The sequence below is a fragment of the Leptosomus discolor genome, chromosome 2 (genome assembly GCF_034619465.1).
Source record: "Leptosomus discolor isolate bLepDis1 chromosome 2, bLepDis1.hap2, whole genome shotgun sequence".
NCBI classification, from domain to species: Eukaryota; Metazoa; Chordata; class Aves; order Leptosomiformes; family Leptosomidae; genus Leptosomus; species Leptosomus discolor.
Genome location: NC_141392.1, coordinates 127,498,196 through 127,524,820, shown reverse-complemented (window position 1 = coordinate 127,524,820; position 26,625 = coordinate 127,498,196). Strand labels below are relative to the sequence as shown.

The 26,625-nt window shown below is 54.2% G+C and overlaps 1 protein-coding gene across 3 annotated transcripts in view; it reads left to right on the top strand.

Annotated features, from left to right (window-relative positions):
* Window positions 1-26,625, top strand: part of OTOF (otoferlin) — a 109,415-nt gene that overhangs the window by 12,663 nt on the left and 70,127 nt on the right. For all 3 annotated transcript variants that reach the window (XM_086461763.1, XM_086461762.1, XM_086461761.1), the window contains exons 3-4: window positions 4,870-4,958; window positions 23,592-23,691. In XM_086461763.1, coding sequence (XP_086317889.1) covers window positions 4,870-4,958; window positions 23,592-23,691 — 189 coding nt within the window. The remainder of the gene's footprint in view (window positions 1-4,869; window positions 4,959-23,591; window positions 23,692-26,625) is intronic.

Here is a 26,625-nt window from a genome sequence, read left to right as displayed (position 1 = left end):
TGGCATCGCAGGGGTGCTTTGCAAAACGCTTGGAAGTTCCTCCCTCTGTAAAAACGGGATGAAAGGTTGAGTGGAGCTGCCGCCGCTGCCGGGGGAGGAGGGACAGATGGATGTGCTCTCAGGGACCTTCCAGCCTCATTCCCTGGGCTTCTTTGACACCGTGGGCCATCAGACAGCCTAACTGCCTCGGATAAGTGTCAAGCCTGTGGCTCACCCTGCTAGCTGACTCCTGCTGGAGCAGCGTGGCCGTCGCAAGCTTTTCTGTTGACACAAGCCACGTTTCAGCAGCAGCCCCCGCACCACCTCCTGCCTCAGGAGCCCCGGCCACGGGTAACCACAGCGAGGAGCAGCCATTGAGCGCAGCCACTTGCAAAGGCTGGAGTCTCCCAGGACGGGCTGGGTCTGAGGGGGCACACGGGTCACCTCCGCGCACGCCACGTCTGGGGAGCACTTTAGGGTTGGGAGTCACCCCAGGCCCTGGTGCTGCTGGGTGTTAGGGGCTGGGTGGGAAGCAGCTTGGGAAGGCAGGCGTGGGACTCGCGGCAGGAACCACAGCCCCTGCTGCTGAATTACTCTGTGGCGTGGTTTCTGTTCGCTTCCCAGCCCGCATTACCTGCCCCACGGTATTTCCCTTCAGCCCAGACGCTCTGAATTGATGAGAGCAAGTAATCCCTCAGGGTCTGTTATAAATTAACCAGAAAAACTTCAGCTCTAAAGCATTCGCCCTCTTTCACCGCTTACATGAAGGGCAGCACCCTGCGAGGGTGTCGAGGGAACGAAAACCTGCCTGCAAAGAAAAAGCCTGCTCCTGGGTGACCTGCAGCTGCCTCGGTGCCAGTGACAGCGTCAGGAATGTGCAGGATTTGCAGTGAGGTGCCGCCTGTCCTGGCAGAGGCTGCGCTGGGTGCTTTTAGCAGGGTGCCTGTCTCCCATCTCCCTCCTGGAGGTGGGTAGTCTGGGCTGGTGGCATTGCTTTGCTTCTCCGTGTCGCAAAGCCAAGGGCAATTCCCTTGGTGCCTCTCCCGCAGGCAGCGAGGAATGAAATCTAAAAAGCCAAATGGAAGAGTTTAGGCAGCCCCTCAGCTTGGTGGGAGGACGCAGGGCAAAGGCTGGGGAGCTGCCGCCCATAAATCCAGTTCAAAGCAGAAATATGGTGCCAATGTGGATCGCTGAAGGTGATCGGCTGCGGGAACCACTTCTCTGAAACTGTAACTAAATGTTGTTGCTTGGATTCCGGGGTGTCTTGTTCTCCTTTCTCCCTGTTAAAAATACGTTCTGACTGAGCTGCCAGGTGTATCTGCGTTTGGTACGGGAGCCTTTGAGTGAAACCCGGCGAGCTGTGGTCTGGGTCGTTTAAGAGGTCAGGCTGAGCGACTGTGATAAACCTTCCCAGGCTTAAAAGATAATAATAATAAAAAATACCTATCTTAGGAGGGAAAGCGTATCACCCAGTTCCTTTGAGCTATGTTTTTTCTGCCGAGGGTGAAGTGACTGTAACTCAGAGAGATAAGGCACAGAGGCTTGCCTTTTCGTTTTGCAGCTGGGCTGACTTAGCACTGTCAGACCTCCACCCACAAGGTGCTGGACGTGGTCTGGGTGCTCCAGATCTGCCACCCACCTCTGCAAAACACTCACAACCGGACAGCGGTTGGAGAAGCTGACAGCAGCCTTGGGGGGAGCAATGCCCAGGGATTCACTAGCGCACGGGACAGCACGTTTGTAAAATGAAGAGGGGGGAAAAATAAGTTTGCAAAACTCGTGGTTGGGTGCCACAGGTCGATTTGAGTGGACTTCTGTGCAGTGGGATAAAATCAAGAGGAGGCTGAGGGTGACTGGGCAGAGCGGCAGAGCTTGGGTCATGGGTTGGGAAGCACCGTGCAGAAGTTTTTCGTGGTCTGGGTGCCCATTCCTTGTCCTGTATGTGGTTTGGGGGGGCATTTTGGACAGTGTCCAGAACAGGGTGGCCTCCTTTAATCTGAGGCATGTAGTCATGGCTGGATAGTCTGTCCAGAAAGAGTGTGATCCCCCCAAAGGTGAGCCATGGCTTGGTTTGTACCCAGGATGTGCTGGAGTTTCCCCAGTGAAGGAGAGCCCAGACGAGGGGTGTTGGTGTAGGTAGGTAACCTCTAAGCATCTCAGTCAGAGTGGAGGAATCCCAACCCTGATTTTTAAGCCCCAAACTGAGACCATCTGCATTCTGTCTTTAACAATTTAGCCAGATTCAGGGGATCTGCAGCAGAATTTGGATCTGAGCCCCTTTCCAAAGCCCAGCTGCAAGAAACCAAGAGGAATTTTTTTCACAACAAGAACAATCAGCTGTTAGAATAATCTCCCCAGGGAAGTGGTGGATCCCCCAACACTGGACACTTGTAAGGTTCAGCTGGACGGGGTGCTGGGCCGTCCGGTGTAGACCGTGCTTTCGCCAAGAAGAGTTGGATCAGGGGATCCTCGAGGTCCCTTCCAACCTGTGATTCTGTGATTCTGGGATTCTGTGAAACCAGGGACTACACCATGGAGGGATGATTTCTGATGGCAGAAGACAGTACCCTGGGTCGCATTCCCCTGGATTTTAGGCAAAGCTCCAGGTTAAATTGCGTTAGTGGCACTAGACAGGTGGGTCCTTCTGGGACTGGAAGCGTGCAAGCACGTGTGCAGGCATGTGTGCGAGACGGGCTCCTGGGATGGTACGGCGTGTCGCAGAGCCCAGCAGATGGGAGCGTGCTCCTCCGCCCCGTGCATCGCTCGCTGACCCCCCGGGGTTTGCTGCAGCAGCAGCGGATGGGCTGCGCCGTGAACATCCCCGGACGAGCCTCTTGGTGCGGAAAGCTGCCAGCAGGGCTGTCCTGCAGGGATCCTGCGAGCCTTTCTAGGCCACCGTGCTCCCACAGGGCTGTGTTCGTTGTTTTGCTTCCTGACAACCCCTAACCGAGGGGAGAATTGCCTACATGTGGTTCTTCCTAGGTAGCCACACCTGAGCTCGGGGATCTGCTCATCGGAGGGGACCTAGATGCAGAGCTGGGTGCTCGGTGCTCTGCGTACCCGGAGAGCAGGAGACAGCCTCTATCCTCCGCCCTGCAGCCCAAGGATGGGGAACAGAGACCTATCCGCCCATGTGTGTTTGTAGTCTGCTCATTCCAGTTCCTCCCCAAAATCTGGTCTGTGGAAAAACAGAGAATGGTATTTCTAAGGAAGGAAGAAAAACCCCAGGACCTGTCTGTGTCCAGGAACAGAGCTCTGCTGGGCCTTCAGGAGACGCTTCCAGTCTTCTCTGAACTCCTGCTCCAAGTCAGGTGTGTGTGAGCAGAACAGAGCCTGTTCCTGGACCATGGTTTAGTCTTCTACGGAGACAGCAGATGGGTTTGGACTTGTCTTGTACTGTCCGAGGCTCTGGACAAAGGGATCAAAGCTGAGGCTCTGTTGAGGTGGAAAGGATGCATAGACACCAGGTATCAGGAGGGACCAGGAGTACCCAGGCAGAAATCATGTCCCTCATGCTGGGGCTTTCTGTCTCCATCTGAGAAGCAACCAGAAGTCCTCATCCTGGAAGAGCAGCTTATCCCTCCTGAAACCGCGGATAATAGATGGGATGAGTTTAACATCCAGAACATTGTGGGAGGTTGATGGGCTGCTCCTGTGCTCGTGACACGGTGGCCTCTTTTCCCTTCACCGGCCATGATGGAGAGGAGAACCTGGGGGCAGGAGCACCAGGCTGATGAATCTCCACCTGCATGTGTTGAAGAGCCCTGAGCAGTTGGGGCAGGACAACTTCTCAGGCCAGAGAGGCATGGTGACGGCAGGAGGGAACAGGCAGCTCGTAATTAATCTTGTGGTTGCTGGTTGCCCTCATCAGCCTCGTCAGGACCGGCTAATGGAGCACAAAAGCAGCGGGAAGGAGCAAGCAGAGAGCAGTGCATACGCTGCGAGAGCCCAGGGTAAATCCAGCTGCAGAATGAGGAGTGAGGCTGGACCATCAGCAAAATGATATCACTGCCATGGGGCCATTTCTAGTTTTCTCTTATATTTCAGGATTTTTTTCATTTGCTTCCTTGACTCATTGCAGAAATCTTTAAGGGGGGAAAAAATAGCTTAAAAATGAGTGTTGGCACATTTCTGAAGAGTCACTAATTCCTTCCTGTGAAGCTGCTTGAGAAGCACTTTCCTTTCAAGGCTCTGAATGTGGTCCTGCCACTCCCGTGAGCGGCGCAGGGCTCAACCCCGCCGCCTCCGCAGCTGGGGCGTCACGTTCCCATCCCACAGTGCACCGAGAGCAGCCCGGCGAGGGGGTGGGCTTGGCTTTGGGAGGCCACAAGAGACCTGTGGCTTGGGAAACTGAAGGCGGCTCAGGTGGATTAGCCTGGCAGACTGGCTTCTTGCTGTGGGAAGTAAAAACCCCACAAATAAAAGTGATTTTTATATATATACACATATATGTATATGTGTATTTGTATATGTATAGATGTAAAAACATAAAACGTGTACATATATACACATTTATATAATGTGTATTAATATTCCTACTATACATATAAAATATTTGGCACTGGGGCACATTCTTTGTGAGACCCCTGCAAAACAGCCCTGTTTGCTGGGAAAGTAAGGCTAGTTAGCCTTTTTTTGTGGTCATAGAATCATAGAATAGAATGGTTTGGCTTGGAAGGGACCTTTGAAGACTGTCTAGTTCCAACTACGTGCCAGGGCCATGGCAGGGACACCTCCCACCAGACCAGGTTGCTCCCAGCCCCACCCATCACCATCTGGCTAGTTAGGCTAGTTAGGCTTTTTCCGTGGTCATCTCTGCTCCACCCTCATCTCCTCTGCAGCAGCTCCATGAAACACGCCTGACATCTCCCTCTTGTCCTTTCTCCGCAGACTTTCCGCTGGCCGGTGGCAAGCAACATCGACGGGAATGAGATCCTGGAGATCCAGGTGTTCAACTACAGCAAAGTCTTCACCAACAGGTAAGAGCGTGGTCTGTCCTTCCCTCCCACCGACCCCCAGGGTACGCTCCGGTGGGAAGAGGGAGCTCCTGCTTGAGCTGGAGCCACATCCCTGTTTGGCGTGGAGAGTCAAGGGTGAGGAAGACGTTGGCGATGGATGTCTCCTGGGAAGGGCAGGGAAGCTCAGATGCAACGGGCACAGCTCAGCGAGTGAGGTGGCTAACCGCCAGCAACTAGGTGGTGGGTCAGTGCCATGTCCATGACATGATTTTCCCAAGGTGGTGCCATTTGGTTTGATATGATTTGAGTGTGTTTAAGAGAAACCGGAATCTTTTGGTCAATCAAGGCAGAAGCTGATACCTAAATGTAGTTCCCCAGTTTTTACTAGTTCTGCACCTGTTTATTTATCTTATTCTTCTCATTTTTTCTCACATCGATACCATGGTGGTTGTCCTGCCTTATGTGTTGTGTGCAAGGTTATGAACATTTTTTAAGGTTTCTTAAGTGTAACTTTTGCCCCCGTGTTAATAATGAAAATGAGAGAAGGAAAGTTTGTCTGCCCCTTCTGTCGGCCTTAGTGCATTTCCAATGTTTGTCCATGCTGTCATTGCAAAAATATGGGAGCTTTCCACAAAAACATGAGTGGCGTATGTGAACTATCCAAGAGAACATTTACACTGGCACTAAAGAGAGGAAAGGGAAAAAAGAGCTGAGGAAGGGCTCTTGCTTGCGCTTGGGTGTTGCTCTGGCATTTCTGCCCTGAAATCCAGTGTCTTCCCCAGCTGGAGCTCAGCTCCTGAACATCTCCCAGGCACATGCTCATGCAAAAGCTTGCTTCAGAGCCAAAGAACCGAGGAGACAGACAGATGGCATGCAGGGCAGGCATGCTGAATATACATGATTTAAAAAAACCACAAAAACACCAAAAAAACCCACAAAAACACCAACACCCCCCCCCCCCCCCCCCCAAACCCAAACAACAAACGGAGAAAAAAAATTACCTGCCTTTGTCTTGCTTTTAAGTAGGAGCCTGAGTAGCAGAAGGGGAGTTGAAGAAACTTGTTTTATTCAGATGCTCTCTGGGAGGAGCAAGGCGAGGAGCCCCCAGAGGGTCCCAGCCCAGGTGGGTGAGCTGGGTGGGGAACGGAGGGCAGATACAAGCAGAAGAGTGGCCCAGGGCTCGTGGGAAGATCTCAGCTCTGCCACGGGAGCCAGACGTCGTGCAAGCCGCTTTGAGCCGTGTTTAGTTCACCTCCTACGGGCACCCGCACTGAGATGGTGCCGTTGTGGTAGCCACTGAGTTCGTGGCGTAGGAAAGCTGAATCACTTCTGCAGCCCCGAGCTGCCCCAGGGTCCGTGTGAGAAGGGACTCCTCAGGGGCTCTGGGCAGTAGACGGGCGATGGGAGCCCGAGGTGGGCAGATGCAGACCCGGAGATCCACTGCCTTCCCCAGCCAGCATCAGCTCCAGCCTCTGGATCCTGCGCTTCGCGTTGCACCCATGAGAGCAGTGGGTTTTTCTCTGCCTGGATGCTCCTTCATCGCCTTTCTTCACCTTCTGCTCCCCAGCTGCGAGCAAGCAGCCTGGATACCGCCATGCGTTTGCACAGGCTTAGCGCAGCCGGCAGCCGGACGATGGGAGCATCCCTCCCTCCATGATGAGGGAGCTTCATGTCTTCGTTACCTAGCAGAAGGGAATGAGAACAGGCCAACTGAATCTGGTGCTTTTCTAACAAACCGCAAGTCAGGATGTACCCAATTTACCTCCTGGACAGCAATCCTGCGTGCTCTGCACACAAAGAAGCAATCTCTTCTCTCTCTGTCCTAAAAGCTGGGTAAAAAAAACCCAAACCACTTGAAAGATGCAATAAAAGGCAGAAAGTGGTGTTTCTGTGTCCGGAAATGAAGAACAGTCACTGTTCCTCCACGGAACTGGGAACTGGAAACTGGAAAGGCCAGGGCATGCCGGTGGGTTGCACTGATTAGAGGCTGAGGAAGTGGTCACTCAGGTAATTTCTTGCACTTCCAAGGTGACCAAAGTCTCTTAGAAATTTCCAAATACCCAACGCAAAAGCAATATCCAGCTAGTTCAGCCAGATTGCTTAAAAGTGTCTTTTTTTTTTTTCCACTGATGAGCTGCACACGCAAAGGGGTTGGCTGCATCAGCCAGCCGGGAGCCACTTCTGCTTCCACGATGACCTTCTGCTTTCATCAGCCTGGACGTTTCCCTCAGTTCATCTTTGACTCGTGAGCGCCTGGGCTGCTGCAGAGGAGCAGCCTTACCTTTGAGCAGCCATTGCTGATGCCGCAGGGGAGCAGGCTGCGGCCGTGCCCCAGTGCCCTGGGCTGGGCTCGCAGGGCTCAGGACAAAGCCTGCATCTCTTTCTCTTCCGCCGTGATCTCAGCTAGCTCAAGTGGTGCTTGCATGCTGCAGCTCCGCCTTTGACACGAACTGAGCAGCGCCATTCCCTCCATTCCTCACCGTTACGGGATGGCCAGATCTGCGCCGAGCAGGAATCTGGTTCCAACGCCCTGTGAGAATTGGCTTCTTCCATCAATTTAGTCCACCCTCGGTGCAAAGCGACGCCCACGTGCTCTATTTCTTGTCCCAGGGACCCAGGGGCCTGAGCTGAGGCAGCCGGGGCTCCCCCATCGTGGTGTCTAGAGCACATGAAACCGGGAGCGTCTCTGCCCGTTGCTCACCGGCTGTTTCCTGCCCTCGGAAGCTCTTGCACATCTGTAGTCTCAGTCTTGGTTTTGGGAAGGCTGTCCTTGGCCCCTCTTGTTGCACAGAGGTTTTTACCATCTCAGACCATCTTTGCAGCTCTTTATCCCGCAAATGTTCAACTTCCAACTTCCTCCCCCTGAAGTACAGGCACAGGCTGGGTGCAGCCGCTGCCTCTCCCCGGCTCTGCAGACTGAGGATGAAACACCTCTCTCTTCTCCCCCATGCCTCCTCTGCTTGTGCGGTTATGGATTAATCGATTGTTTATTCACCGTGCTGCGCTGCTGGTGCACGGCACTCTCCGGAGCTGCTGCCTTCAAGGAAGTCGGGTCCATTTTCTGCCAGCATGAGGTGCAGAGGCTGCTGCTTCACGGTGCTTTTGGCATGTGCACGTCCTTTCTGTTTGGCTCGGGCACATCCTGAGGTCCCCGCTGCTCGGCGTGGCTGCCTCCACTCTCTCCTGGGTGACTGCTCTGTCAGTCTTCACGTTATTTGAAAATTTGACTGTTATTTTTACATCCCAGCCGCTGATGTAGTAGTCATGGGCTTAGTAGCAAAATTGCACCGTAGCACTGTCATTCAAAGATGATTCTCAGCTGATGTCCTATTTTTAGAGTTTCTCCATTAATTTGCTCTTGTCAGTGTGTAGCACTGGTAGCAGGCAGCGCTCGGCCAAACGTTTTGTAAGAACCTGCTGCTTTCTTGCAGTTACCAAACAAACCGACCCCAAAGCAGCAAACCAAGCTTGTTTTGACAGGCTCTGTCTTGTCATAAACCTACCCTGAATGTCATTGATCACACTCCACTATTTAATTGCTCATTAATTGAATCCTGTACAAGCTTTCCTGTTCTTTCCCGAGATGGCTGCCAGGTTAGCCTGGCTCTCTTCGTTCACCCTGTATGAACTCTCTGCTGTGCTGGGATTTCTCTAATAATTCCAACTTCATTAAAAATTGATATCGGTGGATCAGAGGCTGCTGGTTCTCCTGTGATGATTACCCACAAACTACCCCTGGCCTGCAACCACCAACAGAAATGTTTATCCAGCACGTTTGCTTGCTTTGCATCGCTATGGGCTGGAACAGGAGCTGCTGCTCCTGTTTCTGCTGTGCATTTGCCCTGAAATCCTGGAATTGCCAAATCACAGAACAGTTTGGGCTGGAAGGGACATTTAAAGCTCATCTAGTCCAACCCCCTGTGATGTGCAGGGACATCCTTAGCTGGACCAGGTTGCTCCCTCCAACCTGACCTGGAAAGTTCCCAGGGATGGGGCATCTACCCCCTTTCTGGGCAGCCTGTGCCAGGGCCTCAGAACCCTCAGCATAAAAAAATTCTTCCTTATATTTCCTCTGAATCTCACCTCTTTTAGTTTAAAGCCGTTGCCCCTTCTCATGTCACTACAGGCCCTGCTAAAAAGTCTGTCCTCATCTTTCTTATAAGCCCTCATTAAGTATTGAATGCCCCCCCCCAAAGGTGAGCCATGGCTTGGTTTGTACCCAGGATATGCTGGAGTTTCCCCAGTGAAGGAGAGACCAGAGGAGGGGTGTTGGTGTAGGTAGGTAACCTCTAAGCATCTCAGTCAGGGTGGAGGAATTCCAACCCTGATTTTTAAGCCCCAAACTGAGACCATCCTCATTCTGTCTTTAACAATTTAGCCAAATTCAGGGGATCTGCAGCAGAATTCGGATCTGAGCCCCTTTCCAAAGACCAGCTGCAAGAAACCAAGAGGAATTTTTTTCACAACAAGAACAATCAGCCGTTGGAATAATCTCCCCAGGGAAGTGGTGGATCCCCTAACACTGGACACTTGTAAGGTTCAGCTGGACGGGGTGCTGGGCCGTCCGGTGTAGACCGTGCTTTCTCCAAGAAAGGTTGGATCAGGTGATCCTCGAGGTCCCTTCCAACCTGTGATTCTGTGATTCGGGGATCTCAGGACATCTGCCTGGCAGCAGGTACTCATGTTTAGGTGATGGAGATGAACCACCAGCGTCTGGAGAAGGGTCTGGGAAAGCCAGGAGCAGCAGGGCATGGCCTGCCCGAGGGTGACGGGCTTTGGGCACAAGGAGCTGAGAACTGGCTGTGGCTGAAGGATGGGCTGAAAAGGCTGAAGTTCCCTGAAGCAGAAGACAAGCAGGAGCCCAAAGGAGGCAACAACAGGAGAGCCTTATTGCAACCCTGTAAGCTTCCTTGTGGTGGAGGAAGGACTGAGTTTCAGATCCGAGCATCGGTGGCAGGAATCAAACTGCAGAACAGACCACTGCAGGTCATAGATATAAGGAGATTATCCAGGGACTTCTGTTCAGACTCACAGTCTTTCTCCCGCTGGCCAAGAAACGTCTACGCCAGGATATTAGTGCCAAGGCACAGCCGATGAACCTGGCCCCATCCCGCCTGGTGCTGAGCACCTCCCTCAAGTGAATGCAGGGAATGTGTGGTACAAAAAACCCATTAAAGCCCAGGGTCACGAGCCAGTGCTGTAACTGCAGCCCGTCCTTCTTGCACAGAAACGAGTTGCAGGAGGAGGACAGACAGAGGCAAATCTTGGAGAGGGGGGAGAGGAGTGGGGAGAAGCAGAGCCCTGGCGCTAGGGTTTGGAAAGGTGAGCCGCCGTCTCTGTGAATAATTCACAGGCAGCTGATCAGCGCTGTTTATCAAAGCCCCAGATAAAGGCACGACACCTGACGCAGGTCCACCCTGAATAATGGAGGGGGCCGGTGCTGAGACGTGGCTATGTGGCTCATTGAGTTGCTGTTGTTTCCTTCCTCGGTGGCCATCAGCATGCAGCTAATTAGCTGGTAAGATAATCCTTCCCTGGCCCTGTCCCCGTGCCTCAGCCTCCTCCTTACAGCAGCAGATTGCCTGCTGGCTCCTCGGAGGGGCTGTGGGCTCCGGTGGGTCTTGGCTCTGGGATGGTGGCTGTCCCTGGGAGACGTTCCCCAGGGCGCTGCATGCCTGAGTGCCAAAGAAAGGGGAAGAGCGTGGAGGTGGGGAGAGAGTTCATGAGGGCAGGTCAAAGGGGCCAGACCAGCAGTGCCACCAGCCCAGAAACCTGCCTCCAGCCCGTGGCCCAGCAGGGCATCCCCAGGCTGGGAAACTCTCCCCTCCAGCCAAGACCCATCCAAATCTTGCCAGGGACGTCCTGTCCCAGTGTGGGTGGAGGAGGGGCAGTGCCGCATCCTGCCCGTGGCTAACTGACCAGTGTAGGTGCAGACTGAAAATGCTCCATGTGAGAGAAGGTTCAGTAATGATGGGTCCCACCCACCCGCCCTGCAGACATGAGATGCTTCGTCTGATGCCACATATCCCGAATTGTGAAGCCAAATAACTGCTGCACGGTGGGATGGCCTGGGTGGGAATACCGAGTTCCTGCTGGAACTTGTTCATCTCTGTCCTTTCTCTTCTGGTCCCCTGGAGAGACCTATGAAATACCTTCAAGACGGGTGAAAATTCGTAGCACGTGGTCCCACAGTGAAAGGCCCTGGGAGAAGGCATGAGCAGGAGAGAGGTGCACGATGTGAGGTCCTGGGTGTGGATTTGAGTGTGTCTGAGCAAGCCAAGACACTGTGGGACACATACGGCTGACGTGGGGTGGAGGACCATATGCACAGGAGAGGGCAGAGGGGCAAGAACCAAGTGGAGGCAGCAGCCAGGGCAGCGTGCTGTGCTGGTGAGACATCAGAGAGGACGGCTGTTTGGTCCAGTGGCCACAGAGCATCATCCCGAAGGCGGGAGGTCTGGTCCCTGCTGCTGCTCCCATTCCTGACCTGCTGGGACAGCCTGGACAAGCCTCTTCTGGGCCACGTGTTTTCCTGGTGTGTAAAACAAGGGCAGCAGCAGTCAAAGACCACGTCCCTTTGGGATGAGGAAGGCTGCATAAAAACTAAGAGCTTTTGCTGCAGAGGGGGGTTGTTTTCCTCTGTGTCATTGTTTTCCTCTCCGGGGCGAGAAGCAGTAACTGGATCTGGCCGAAGGCTGAAAGCCACGTTACAAACCCGCCTGACGGGCGGTGCAGGGGTCGGGGCACAGATAACGCCCCCCTGCAGAAAACTGATACCCCCGGGGAAGAGGTGGGAGCTGACTCTCCTTACCTGACAGAGAGACAGGGACATTAATACCAAAGGCTTTTAATACAGCGCTGTGCTCTCCGGGATAAAAATAGAGCTTTGTTTTGTCCTTTGTACTCCGGTGATTAAGATCTTTGCAGAATTCAAGTCTTTTGTACGAAACTGCCTGCAACTTGCAGAAACCAGCGTGCTCACCGTCTCATCTGTGGAAAATAATCCGCTGCAGAATCACTCTAGAAAGAGTATAAAGGAAAAAAACCCATTAACTCTGGTGCGGTAGGTTTCCCCTCTCGTCTGACTGCCCTCCCTGTGCAGAGCAGTGCTTGGAGAACGGACTTTGGGCAGGTGGGACACTGCAGGAGCTGCGTTGTGCAGGCCCGAAGGTGCCACGGCTTCCTTGAGGCAGTGCTTAGACCGCAGCTGGGCAAGCCTTGCTGCTGCCCGTCTTGCTTCAAGGCTGCAGAGGGCTGAGCCGCAGCCCTTGGAGCATCACCAGGGGTGCAGGAGACTGAGTTCTCCCCAGTTTCTTCTTCCGCGGTGCGGAAGGTCCCAGAGACACCCCTGAGGTCGCACCCAGGGGTCTGTGTCTGACCCACCAGAGGACGGGACAAGCGATGCCTCCGGTGCATACGTCAAGGTGTCTTTTTTTGTCTAGGGAACTGCTAAAAGGCAGAAAATAACTGACTACATCTCCAAGAATGAAGCTGAGCGTGTTTGTAACCCAGACAAAATGTTTACGCAAGATCGTGGCACGCCGGCCGTGTGCTTGGTTCGCCCTTGTCTCCGTCCAAAACAACTTTTTTAGAGTTCTTTCCTAATTTCACCAGTAAAACAGAAAAAAAAAAAAAAAATAGGAAGATCTTAGGGGACTTGAGGGCCGCCTGCACAACTTAGGGTTTATGTTTGTCAGTTTTGTATGTGATTTGGATCCCTAAAATTTATTACGTGAAGTCCAGACCAGGCAGGTCCCTTGGAAGGAATCTCACGCCTGTCTTAGTAGTTGGGAACAACCCAGTAACCTTGATTATCCAAACATCACTGAAACAACTTTTCCCGCTAATGCTTTCAGCAGTGGGAACACAGAAAGTTGCCCTCCAATGCTGTTAGAGGCTGTCTTTGCAACAAACGGTTGGTTTTAGGAGTCCTTTGGTTTTGTGTTATTAACTGTGCAGGAGCAAAAAGGATCCAAAGGAACAGAAAAAAATCTCTGGAACAGATTTTATATAAGGAACTATAAATTAAATTAGTCCAATTCAATTCAAAAGAGGACATAATGAATAGCTGCAAGGTGAAGCTGGGGAGGAAGCAGTTATTCATCATCCGTTTCTGTAGAAAACCTTAGAAGACACGAAAATGAAGATAGCGGGAGCAGGCTCAGGATGAAATGAGTCTTCAGATGATGCTGGGTGGGCTGTGGAGGGCCCCGCCACGAGATCTGGTGGATACTGGAAGTTCACATGTTCACAGCCGAATCTGACGTCTTCACAGAAGACAAATCTGCGTGGGTTTGTTGAACACAAAGACATCCCCTCTGGCCCCAGGAGTCCTAAGGGGGACATCTCACGTAGGCCAGAAGACTCTACTCTGAATGACAAGGTTTGATGAGCTGTGATCCTTCCTGATGTGTCTGGGTTATCATGACAAAAGGATTTGTCCTCCTGAGAGCTCCCCCATCCTCCTGATCCATCGGCTGCCCTCTTTCTTTTCATGTTTTTTCTTAAATCAACACTTTTTTTTTTCTTCTCTGTTTTCCATTACACTTCTTGAGCTGTGGCATTACTCACCTCAGAAGAAGGTCCCAGTCCAACTTCTCCAGCTGATGCAAAACAGGCATGGTGGGGATCAGCCCAGCGAGCGGGGTCTCCTCTCACAAAGCAGGGTGGGCGGCAAGTGCTCCCGAGCCTGAGGCCCATAACGCCCAGCTGAGCTTCCCAGCCCTTAGGGCCGGTGTCTGTGGCACACCACCAGCGTCATCTGCCTGAACCCTTTCTCCCACACAAAGCCCCTCGCAGTGGTGTGGCTGCAGCGAGTTGGTCTGAAGTCTCATTAGGACTTTGTCACGTCAGCTTTCACGGGTGGCAGAAGGTAGATGGGCAGGGCGTGCGTGGTTATGACCTGAGAGGACTGATGTCACCAGGGGCAGGGACCTGGAAAGGCAGAAGTTTCCACAGCGTGTCAGGGGTGGAAGCTCGTCGGCTGAGGTATCAGCTCAGCCTTTCTGCGAGCGATAGCGTGTCATACAACTTGTCCAGTGTTGCAGGCAAGGCTGGCACGTGAGAAGGGAGCTGAAACGCTGAGCCCCGTGGAGGAGGGAAGCCGCAGAGACAGAGACGAGCAGAGACGAGCAGAGACGAGCAGAGATGAACAGAGCCCAGCCTTCCTCCCAGGAGGAGCTGCAAATCCTCTTGGCTCACCAAGAGCCCCAGGAAAGCGAGCCGGGCAGAAGGCAGCTGGGATGGCTGGCTCAGCTCGAGCTGGGCATGGCCAGCAAGTGATGATGGGGCTTGGGTAGCGCAGGCTGTGCAGAGGAAGCGGGCTGAGCCCTTCCTTTCGTTGTTTGCTACCTCCTGAGGCAGGCTGGATGTTTGGCTCCCAAGGGAAATTGTACTTTGCTGGCTTTCAAACCGCTTGCTTTTTGTAACGCTAGAAATTCAGATCCCCTGCCTGGAGGGGTTTGTGCTTGGGTGCTTTCGGGAGGAGACCTTCCTTCTCTGGACTGGTCCCCACCAAACTCATTTTGCATCACCAGGAAAGCACACTTCATGGAGATGTCCTGCAGCAACAGGACGATTCCCACCACCCAGCTTTGCCTGCCTGTAACCCACACATGGGGTTTAGGTCCAATAGATCAGCAGAGAAAGAACAGAACCTCCCACAAGCGTTTTCTTCCAAGCTCAGGTACATCTGAGGCATCTATCGCTGATTTCCCTTGAGCTGGGACAGTCCCTCCATTTGAGCACGGGGAGCTCGGGGGCTAGTGGTGAACTGCAGGACAGCTACAAGTAGCTGGGGTGGGCCCTTCCCCAGGGAGAGAGGAAAACGAGCGACTATCAGAGCATTTTAAATGATTTTGAGCTGCATCAGGGCTTTTCGCCTTTGGGGATTTTGTTTGTTTTAGTTTAACAGGATTTTTGGTCATTGAGGAAAGTCCATTTTGGAGAAAGGGAGTCTTGGAAGATTCCTCAGCCTCATATTTAAGTTTTAAAAGCACACAGGGCATAGGTGGGCTTCCCACAAACCTCTGCAAAGGCCAGGTCTGATACCTCTGGGCAACCTGGGTGCCTGGAAGAGGGAAAAAAGGAAAAGAAGGGAGTGATTCTGCTATTCTTTGCGCAAAGACACAAATACACCTGACCTGACATGGTTTATTTTTTTTTATAACACCTAGGGTAGCTTTAAAATGAGCCCTGGGTGGGGTTTTGAGCCCAAAGTCCTCCCTGGAGGCAGCCCGAGACATTCAGAGATAGCTGCCTCCAGGGCGGAGCAAAGCCCTGCCAGGCAGGAGATGGGCATGGAGAAGGCTTGTGCAGCAGAGCCCTGGGCTTATCCTGCCCCAGCCCTGGTCGCAGCCCAACAGCAGCGTGTCAAACAGCTCAGCTGGTCACGTGGAGGTCGGCTGCGCTTCTCCTCTTTGCCCTGGCATGTCCCATCCCTCTCCCCTTGCAGAGCTCACGTGTGCCCAGCGTTTTGCCTCAAAGCCTTCCCTGCTTCTTCAGACCCGGGTTGGTACAATGACCCTCCGTGGGTTACAGGCATTTCTGTACAGACTCTAGATTCGTGCAACCGAAAACCCAAGCCCTCCTTTGCCAAAACTGGGCTGACAAGTTGAAAACAGTGATCTTTCTTCTAGCTGTTGTAGCATTTTCCAGCATTATAATGTCTCTGTCTCCCAGCACGTGAGGATGCATGTGCTGGGACATGCTCCACAGGCTAAGCTGTGGGTGGCTTGCCTCCAGGAAACGTTTCTTTGCTGTGAGACCCTCTTACTTTGCACCAGGAACCCGCAGCCGCGACTGTCCTTCGGCTCTGTGATGCCTTGCCACCAGGCAGGACTGTCTGGGAGACTGGAGGGGTGGGACAGGTCCAAAAATGGGTGATGAGAAACTAGGGAGCTGCTCTGATGAGCAGCTGGGTGGGCCTGTGAAGCATATTGGGGTGCCTGGGGGGAGAGGCAGTGGCTCTCTGGGAACTCAGGCTGGAAAGGCAGAAAGGAACTGAGCTGAAAGGGGGTTGCTGTGGGACGCCGGGGGGGCTGGCGGTAGGTTTGGAAGCTGCGGTGGTTGCATTTGTGTACGAACCAGGGTTTGTGCACTACTGATAAGTGCAAACTGTTTCCTCTCGCGGCTCATGCGATGAGTGCCCTGGAGCTTGAGCCGAAATGAAGAGCCTTTCTCGCTGTCTAGCCAAATTGCAGCTTTGTCTGTAATCATCTGACTCCTTCAGTTAAAGCTTCCTAAATTGCTTCCCTCCTAATTACCCGCTTTGCACCCAGCCTGTGCGATAGGCAAGTCAGAGCTTACACTTGCCAGTGCACGTAATTATTATTGTTTTGTCATCGCTTGGGTAACCTGGTGAAATGTAGGGCACAAAGCTGTTCCAGCTCAGCAGCCTCCAGATACTAAAAGTTGCTTCGGTGAATTAACTTTTTTTTTCAGCAAACTCTTGCAAAAATTCTCATTAAATATAAATGGATTCTCTTTTCACCCTGGAAGACAAGCGGAATAGCATAATGAGTGCCAGTCAGCCTCGTTGTACTGAAATATATCCTGTCAGGCAACTAATTCGGGATGAGATTACAGATCTGGTTGCTGAAGTGGTAATTTGGGTATACTTAGACTTTCGCACGGTGTTTGACTCGGTGTCACGCAATATTTTGATTAAGAAATGAAAAATTCTGCGAAAATTTGACGCGGCGGGCGCTGAAGGTGTCACGCACGCGAGCCGCGCTCGGGAGCGACTGCAGGCAGGGGTTTGTCACCGAGGATGCTGGCAGCCGGCGGAGCCCTGCGGGGACCAGACCTTGTCGGGCAGCAGTTTGCGTTTCCCTGTGTGCAGGGAGCGGTTGGGGCTGGCAGCACGGGCAGGGATGCTGAGTGTGGGGACACCATGTCTAGGGAAGCTGGGAGGGAGCTGCTGCGTTTGCTCGGCAGCCCGGGAATAACAGCGTTATGTGCTTCAGTGAGGTCTGGGGAAAAAAAAAAGAAAAAGGCTAGTTTCAGAGCCCAGCACTTCAGAAAGGTGCTGGAAAGGTGGGGTTGGTTAGAGTGGAGCAGCCAGAGTCCTTCAAACCTCAGCAGACCTGCCTACCCTGAAGTCGTCAGCAGCTCTATCTGTTTGGCTTACTGCTAAGGAGAGGAAGAGGTGGCCTGAGCAGGGAGCAAGAAGTGGGAATTTGGTGGCCATCACTCTGGGAGCTGACAAATCCACAGGGGCTCAGCACCTCAGCAGATTTTAGCTGAGCAGGGCTGAGCTGCGTGGTCCTCTCAGCCCCACTGATGGTCCAAAAAGTTAGCGTCTCCTGCGGTCACTTCTCTGAGTCGCCCAGGCATTGGTGATGTCCCCATGCTGCCTGCTTTGCCTTGCAGAGGCTCATTAATTCAGGGCAGACTGTGCACCAGGCAGGCATTTGGGAGAAGCTCTCCCTCCCCGCCACGCCTCCAGGTTGGAGGCTGTGTCCCCCGGCTGTCCCCAAGGACCAGGAACCCCCCCTCAGACCCCCTCAGCCCTCTTTGCAGGTTGGGGAAGGCAGCGCTCGGTGTGTGATCCGTGTTGTAGCCGGGGTGCAGGGGTTCAGAGATGCAGCTTTGGGTTGGGGGGTGTAACCAAATCCTGTGGTGGTCACAGGCTGCAGTGCCAGGGGACGGGAAGGCGTCCTGGCAGGGGTCTGACCCAGTTTCTCCGTCCACCCTAGTGCAGACATCACCAGGGTCCTCTTCTGTCCCAAGCCCCCAGCTAGGTTGGCCAGGGCCAGGCGGGGAAGCTCTCCTCTCCTCTCCTCTCCTCTCCTCTCCTCTCCTCTCCTCTCCTCTCCTCTCCTCTCCTCTCCTCTCCTCTCCTCTCCTCTCCTCTCCTCTCCTCTCCTCTCCTCTCCTCTCCTCTCCTCTCCTCTCCTCTCCTCTCCTCTCCTCTCCTCTCCTCTCCTCTCCTCTCCTCTCCTCTCCTCTCCTCTCCTCTCCTCTCCTCTCCTCTCCTCTCCTCTCCTCTCCTCTCCTCTCCTCTCCTCTCCTCTCCCCAGCCCTGGGCTAACCCTTGCCCTTGCATCCCTGCGATGGGTCAGGGGTGCTGCATCGGCCTGGCCATCCCTGGCAGGCAGCATCCTAGTGTGGATGGGTGAGGGACTGTGCCCAGGCAGCACTGAATTCCCTAATTGAGATGGAGCCAACAACTCCAAGCAGTTCAGGAGCAGGAGACCGGCTATCCTTGAGGTTCATCACTGTAATTGCGAGTTGGATCCTCCCTTGAGCAGCCAAGCCTTCATTTCAATCTCTGGGGCTCTTTCAGGCCTGGGTTAAAACCAGTACCATCCCTCCCTGCTTTCCCACTCTACCTTGCAAAGGGTGCCTGGAGGTAGGGACCAACCAGAGATGCCACGATTTGCCTTTTGTCACTTCCCAGGCGCTCATGATGGATGGATGGATGGAGATGCTACCCCCCCGCTCCTCCACCAGAGGCCCTCCCTGGCTGCAGCAGCCCCGGGAGCAAACAGCATCCAAGGGACACAAGCAGAGAAGAGGGGACAGGACTTCACGGGCTGGAGGGTGCTCTTAGCAAAGCCAGACCAAGATGCGCCTCTTGGTCTCAGAGCGCTTGCTCAGCCAGAACAGGCAGTTCAGTGCTGGCACTGCCTGGTGGGGTTCTCTGTCCCCCCCGGCCACTGCCTCTCCTGAACTGCACCAAGCACACAGACGTGGCGCGTCGTGGGGCGTGCAACAGTCCCAGATCCAAGGCTTCGCGCAAGCTCTAAGCACCGAAGCAGCCAGTCTGGGTTTGAAGCGAGAGATGTTCCTACAGTCTGATAAAATTACGAGTGACCCAGAAAAACTCCCTCTTTTTCCATCAGCAGAAATGCCAGGGAAGAGAGCAGGGCACTCGATGAATTATGAAACACTTGGAAATGAAAGGCCACGTAGACAAGTGCTGAATATTTCATTCCCTCTTGCTTGGCTCTTGCCTGCCAGGGGAAGCAGTCTGGGAGGGGTCCGAGGAAGGAGCGTGTTGTCCCGAGCCCAGCAAGCACAGATGCATCTTCCCAACAACTCACACGCCCGCAGACGCGCTGGCCTGAGGTCTGCAAGTGAGCTGGGGGCTGCAGAAACACCTAAGTTGAGCTGAAAGGGTTGCAAAGACATGCTGAGAGGGTGGTGAAAGGGCCCTGGGGTCTCATCATCTTCTCAGGAGATGGGATCGTCTGCTCTTTGCCTGTTGCCACCTTCCAGATGTAGTGGCAGGGGAGAAGCTGCCGCGGGGCTAGGACTGGCGCCGGCATACCTGCTTCCATCTGCTCCTGCAGCAGCAGCAGCCATTCCGAGCACGCACGGGCAGCGTGAGCGTTCGATTGCAGCTCAGCTGGGGAGAGCATCGACATGCTGGAGGTGGACGTGATGCTGCTGCAGCCTCTGGGCTGCTCTGAGGTGACCTTCTCCCAGCCAGAGGCTGCACCACAGCGGGTCACAGAAGCAGGAGGTGTCTGTGAAGACAGTTTGGGGGGGGTCAGGAGGGGCCCCTGGCCCCTCTGCCTGGGACGTCCCCGCTGTCCTGTTCTCGTGCTGAGATGTTGCCCGACCCTGGGGTCTCCCCCATCAGCCTCAGCTCCTCCCACCCCACAACCAGGCTCCTGAGCAAGCACGGGAGGGCTTGTGCACAAAATGCCTTTTGGACATTTTGCACCTCTTTGGCTCCTGTTTTTTTTTTCCCCCTCTTTTTGCTATTTGCTTTGCCAGGGACAGAGCCAGACGCTCTCAGGCAGAACCACCATGCAGGCGTGTGGCTGCTGCCACGCCATAAAGCCTTGAGCACACGAACTGCCACAGCTCTCACACCCCTCCTGGCAAAGCCACGTGGGAGAAACCCCCCAGTTACTCCTGTTTCTAAGGTGGCCTCAGTGTTAAGACGTGACTGAATGGTGGCTGGAGCTGCCAGCCTTGGGGGCACTTCCTTAACTTCGTTAAGCACCGGGGAAATGCACGTGCATTGCTTCTGCTACCAAGCAGAGCCACGCTCTTTCAGACCAGCCTCCCCTGTGCCCTGCCCCACCACCACCAGCAAGGGGGTCCAGAGGAACCAGAAGAGCTCCTCACTCCCCCAGCATATCCTCTGGGATATCTGTAGGTATTTCCCATGGAATGGAGTTCCCTGGAGGCACCAATTCATCGCCAAGTCTTATCATGACTCCTTTAAGACTCCCTCGGTGGGGTCAGCACCACCAGCCATCAGCTGAAACCACCACCATAAATGAACCCTCGGCTGTGTGGCACTTCCAAGGGGCTGCATTTTTGTGATGTGCCGTCAGCAAACAGGTTAAATAACACCAACACCTACAAACACGCGTAAGAGCGAGAACTGCATAGTGCGTTACTGGCTGAGCCTGCCGACCTTCACAGACAAATCTAACTCATAAGCAACTGCACTAAACAACTTGATTTTAGAGCTCAAGCCACAAGAGCATCCCTCCAAAGTGACCTGCTGAAATTGAGCCCAGCCAAGAGCAGAGGACAACTCTCCAGAGCCCCGTGACAGAGTCTGTGCTCAAAGCCTGAGAAATAAAGCGCAGGCTTCTCTCACGGAAGCCTTTCCAGAACAAGAGAGCTGCTGCTCCCGCAAACAGCAAACAACGTTATTTCACCACCCCAGAAATCCAGGCTGACACAGCAGCCTCCTCCCCTGATAAGCCCATCTCTGAGAAGAAGCAGGTCTCCAGGGGAGGCGACAATGCAGTATTCGTCGTGCATGAAGTGACATGAAGCACACCAAGAGCAGGTGAACCCATGTTCAACACCCTGCGTGGCACCTTGGAGACAGAGCTAAAGGAGCTCAGTGATGGGATCCAGCCATGTGGAGCATGTGGGAGCTGAGGAGGGAGGTGAAGGTCCTGCAGGGAAGGGCCCCATCCTGCACAGCCCACCGGGGCAGGTCTGCCACCGCTCTCCTTTGCCCCCGGAGCACCAAGCACCACCAGCAAGCTACAGCAGGACCCATCAGTGTTTTGCTAGGAAGCAGGACCTCCCTGCTGCTGTGAGCCAGACAGAGCTAGATAAGAGGATGAGTAAGGTCATTTTTCTGTTTTCCTCAGGTAGTTTATTAATTTGATCAGGTAGCTTATTATTATAAATGAGTGGTGTGCAGTGGGATAACTACACAGCACAGTTTGATTTCTTTGGTCAGAGAAATGCCTACGGCAATCCTGTCTGATCCCCACTTGTGTGGGCAAGGCGACGCAGGGACCTGTGCAGGGAAAGGCCATTTGGGGGGGGGGAAGGGAAAAAAGAGGGTTGGCAGAAGCAGGACCTGGGCAGATCAAGCCCCAAAGCCAGTGAAGACCCCAGGGAGCTGAGCAGGGCTGAGCAGACCCTGCTCTTCCATCCAGCGCTGTGCTGCCTTTCAGAGGGGGCTTCAAAGGGGTGGTTTGAGAGCTGGGAAAGACAAACCCCGTCCTCAGCTCTGCCACAGACTGACCCGGGGCAAATCTGCTAACCCTGGTTTTACCTTGGGTCTCCAGGCTGCCGGTGCAGGCAGAGCCTCGGGTGCTTGGGTTACACAGGGGCAGGAGAGGAGCCCTCAATATCCCACCGTGCGGCACAGGGAGTTATTGCCTCCCTCTCTGAAGTCACGTCTCGATAAATCAGCATCGCAGTCAGCGATGCCTTAAGGTTTGCGAGGAAGTCGTTTAATCAGCAGCAGCTTTCTCACTGGCTCCAGCCGGCAGAGCACCGCGGGCATCTTCCTGGTGTGCCGTGTAATATCTTCACTGTCAGCTGGGATCGCAGCGCTGGAGATGACACACAAGGCGGACGGGGGAAGGCAGCGCCGCATTTGCTGTCTCAGGGCTTTTTCCGTGTTGGGAGCCACATGTGGATTCATAGCTGGCTCTTCTCAGGCTGGGAAGGTCCCTCCGGTGCTGCAGCAGAACATGAAGAACATAAAGCCACAGCTCCTTGACAAGCCATGAGCTGGCAAATAAGTAATTACTTCTATTAGAGAGCCGCCAGGCTTCTCCACTCTCTGCAGTGCCTGTTTGGACCTGTAATTTAACAGACGTGGCTGCTCTTAGCGCACACAGTGCTGCCCTGCCCGGCCGTGAGAGCAGCAGGCTGCGGCGAGCCCAGGCAAGGGCCACGATGAGCAATGGGATGCCGTCACCCTGTTCATCTTGGGGGGGTTTAGGTGGTGATCAGATGCTCGGGGGAGACACGGCCACTGTGGTTGGAAGGCGTTCTATACCCTCCCCTCAGCATTCGCCTCAGCCCGCCGTGGGAGTCAGCACGTGCAGGTCGGGTGGGAGAGGTGAGTCCTCCTCGCCTGCTCCTGTGCAGAATCAGGCGGGCTGCTTGGTGCAGCCGTGGGGTTGGGGACACCAGCTGGGAAGGAAAGAGGGGAGTGCTCTGCTGGCAGACCAGTAGCATCCCACAGAAGAGCAAACATGAGGACAACCTGGGGAGGAAGAAATAATGCGTTAAACCGTGGCTCCATGCCTATTGGAAACGCTTCCCTTCGGCCACATCAAGCCCTTGTGGCTCTGGGACGCGTGGTCCTGTCACCAGCTCCGTGAGGTGTGACAGATGCACTGGGACTGAAGTTTCTTGCCCCACATGCTGCAGATCACAGCAATAATCATGGGATTAAGGGTCATAGGGTCACATCAGAGGATCACAGGGTAATTCAGACTGGAAGGTGTTTCAGGAGGTCTCTAGTCCAGCCTCGTGCTCAAAGCTGGGTCAGCCTGACCTCGCACCACGTGGCTCTTGGCTTTTTCCAGTTGGGTCTTGAAATTAACAGTTGGACTCGATGATCTTAAAGGTCCTTTCCAACATAAATGAGTCTATGAAAGCCCCCTGGACGCAGACAGCCTAACCTCCCTGGGTCCCTGCTGTGTCTCTTGAAGATACCTAGCAGGCTAGGAGGGGGCTGGGGCAAGGACACGAGCCTTCAGGCATCAGATATGATTAGACCTCCCTTAGAACAAGGGACTCAGTCTTCTCCTCTGAGCAGCTTTCAGATGCACAGGCAGCACCTTCAGGCTGTGTCCATCCAAGTAAACTGACCAACGTGAGCCCTGTTCTCCAACCCAGCCGGGCTGGGCTGTTCGACTCATCCCACACACATCCAGGCACATCCAGGGATGCCCTACCCCAGGATACCCACCCTCCCGGGGCGGGGGCGGATTGGGGTTGGGCATGTTGACCTGGGACCTCCCATGTGATGTTCTGTGCTGATGACGTCCTGGTGCATACGGGTGAGGGACAGTGCCCTGGTTCTTGCCTTGTTCAGTTTACCAGTGCAGACATAACTGCAGACATTCAGGATGGAAAAGGCCATTTTGGGTTCCCTTAGATGCACCCCAGTAATTAAATACTGACGTTCCCAAAGTCTCATCCTCTTCCTATTCCAACAGTGTTACCTTGAAATGGCTTCTCTCCTGGCTTCTCCTTTCCCCACCATCTCCACTGATCTAGGGTCAGTGGCTGCAGCTGCCAGAGTCCTTGGCCATGCTCCGATCCCGCATCTCACGTCTACCTGCTCTTAAGGCAGACGAAGCAAAACCAGCCACGTGCGCTTGGGCGGCTCGGCCAGCAAAGCCCTTTCTCATTACAAATGGATGCTGGCGGGTGCCTGTCACAGCTCGCCTGACTTTTCTCTTCTTTGCTCCATAGGCTCATTGGCACTTTCCGGATGGTCCTGCAAAAGGTGGTGGAGGAAGGGCAGGTGGAGGTGACGGACACGCTCATAGACGACAATAATTCAGCCATTCAGGTGGGTCACAAGGAACAAGCAGCCACCGCTGCCGTTCGGTCATTGGTCTGTCTGTCCGTATTTCTGCTGACTCCGTGGGAACAGAGAAGTCTGTGTTAAGCACCTGAATCCCTGATTCCTCCCCCCTTCCTTCATCCCATTGCTCTTGGTCTGAAGGACTAAGGCAGCCAGGGCTGTCCTGAGGGCGCGCAGCAAAGGCTGGCTACTCTGCATGCCGCGAGACGTGTAGGATGGGGACAACGCAGGGTCGGACCAGGTTTAGTCTGCGGGCAGACACGGTGCAGTTGCTGATGCACCACAGCTCAGAAATATCCCGCGAGTGTCCTGCCGCTGGAGACCCGCGGCAGCTCAGGGAACGCCGTGGTCCCCAGATCCCCGCAGAGATGCTGAGCAGCTGCTTTGGCCACAGCGGCAGGCTGAGCTCTGCTCCCCGCGCCCTGCTGCGCCCGGGCGACCCCGCGCTGGCTCTGCCCCCACTGTTAGTACAGCAGCTTTAGCGCACGCCAGTGGCAGCGGTTGTTTGCCACGCTCCACATTTACAGCCTTGGTCTCTGACCTCAGCACTGCTTTCGTCTGACCCCCGTAGCGCGTGAGAAACACCTCGGGCAGCAGCTCCCCTGAAGTCCTATTCTTTACATCCCTCTGGGGAAAATCAGGGTAAGAAATACCACCCAGTCTGGGTCTGCACCCCTCACCCAGAGCCCCTGATGCCAAGGGAAAGGCTCCCTGTCTACAGAGCAGCTGCTGTGTAACTCGGTGCATTTCAATCTGGTTAACGCATCTCATGGGAGCTGTTTCCCATGGAGACTGAGTTTGATAACGCGCTCGGAAAAACAGCTACTTCTGATCTTCTTGGGTATCAGAACCCTGGTGTTTTGATTAAAAAATAAAAACTCAGCCTCCCCTCTCCCCCCTTTTCTTATTCCTTTATAAGCTGCTTGCTACACTCAGCATAAAGGCAAAGTGCTGGAACAAGCGGCTGGCGATGGAAAGACGCGTGGTTTCACTGGGAGGACAGGAGGTGACTTCTCCTGTGCGGGTAGGGGGAATGAAACCGATAAAAGTACAAGGGATACAGTCCTGAGGAGGGATTAAAAATGGAGGGGGTGTAGACTCAGGGTGCAACAGTAATACCAGGGTTGGAAAAAATAGCTCAGGCTGTTCTCTTGGTTTGTCAGACTGAGAAATTGCCTGATTAAAGTCCATGGGACCCTCCAAAGGAAAAAAACCCTATGTTTTTAAGACCCTTCATTATCACAGGGGGAGACAGGAAAATCAACGGATGAAAATTAAATACGTGCGACTTCTTGATGTCAAAAAATGACGACATTTTTAGAGTGAACTGACCTAGGACTGAGGAGGCACCTGCATTGCCTGGTGCCTTGCAGCCTGTGCAGGAGCTTGGCATAGCTGTGTCGTAGTTTAAAGCAGATGGGCTGCCGCCCTTCGCCTCTTTATAAGCCGGGTGCTTCTGTCTGGAGGCACCTGGAGGAGAAACGACCTTCCCCAGCCCGTGCTTGCTGTGCTGGATAACCTGTGCTCATCACCTCCCCTCTGAGGACCTCACGCCTACTCCTCCTCTGTGTCGTGGCAGCTCTGCTGGAGTTGTTCCCGTTGGTACCTGCAGAGTGCTCTGGGAAACAAAAATACTGACTGTTGTCTCTCGCCACAAAATCGGGGCCACCTGGGCAAGGCAGGCTTCACGGGAGCACAGAGCTCCCTTGGGGAAGACAATAAATCCCCCCGTGTTCTGCACGCCCCCAAACCGTATGCATGCACACGCACAAACCCCGCGTTTCTAGTGCCTGCTGTGAGCAGAAATGCCACGTCCCTCCATTTGTCCTGCATTCCTGTGGCACCGTCTTAGCCCCAGGTCACCCTTGGAGCGGGGAGGTGAGGGTGTGTGTTTGCATGTTGGGCTCTCAGCGGGATTTCGGATCCCTTCTCCCACGCAGGATCCGTTACAAATTCAGGGGTGCAGAGACAACTCAGCTTCATAAATTCCCTCTCCAAACCACCCGCTCCTGGCCTTTGCTTCAGCATGAGGATGAATTCGCACTGAGGGAGCCTTGAGAAGAGAGAAACCAGAGTGCAACGCCTGGGATGTTTTGCATGGAGAGATGTTAGTGGAAATATAAATCTGGAATAGCTCCTGATGGGCAGCGAAGTCCACCCTCCTGGAGAGGTGACCCACTTTCTCCCGGACTTGAGGCTGATTTTTTTCAGTAGGCATTGGAGCAGATCACGGTTGTTGCAGGAGGAGAGAGGGACTGAAAAATGATCAGACATATCGAGGAGGCTGTGGGCAGGTATGGAAAGCCACTGCCCATCAGCTGAGATGGAATAACTGGCCGTCTGCAACCCTCGTGCCTGGAGATGCAAAGAAAAAGGTTGTGCTTGGAAGCAACGTGTTCCTTGCACTGAGCAAACTCGAGGACGTATCGTGCTCAAGGCTTGCAAGAACCTGCAGAACCAGGAAAGAAGGCAATCTCCACCTCTCCCCTCTCTGCAAACCTCGCCTCCCTCAGCTCCTTAAACCCTGTGGTTTTAAAGGCCTGTTTCCTCTGCGAAGGCACCTGAGCAAGGTCTGGCATCGCGCTGTCTCCGGGTGGGCGGCTGGCCAGCCCGGCGCAGGGGCTCGAGGTGCCGGGGTGCAGCCCAGCTCCGTTTCTGCAAGACGCCGAGCCGGCACCAGGGACCCCTCCCGCAGACTGTGCTCACCAAAGTCCTACCCCAGTGAAACCGTCCCACCTCCAAACCCACCCGGGGGTGGCCACGCTGCGGGCACGTCGGTGTGAAGCATGTCCAGCTCTGGACATCGGCCCCCCCAGCCCTGGGTGGAGGGAGAGGTGCGTCTTCACTGCCGTCGTTTCTTGGAAAGCAGTGCCCGGGCGTGCCTTCGTCGTGCTGCAACCATGTGCAAAGGAAGGGTTG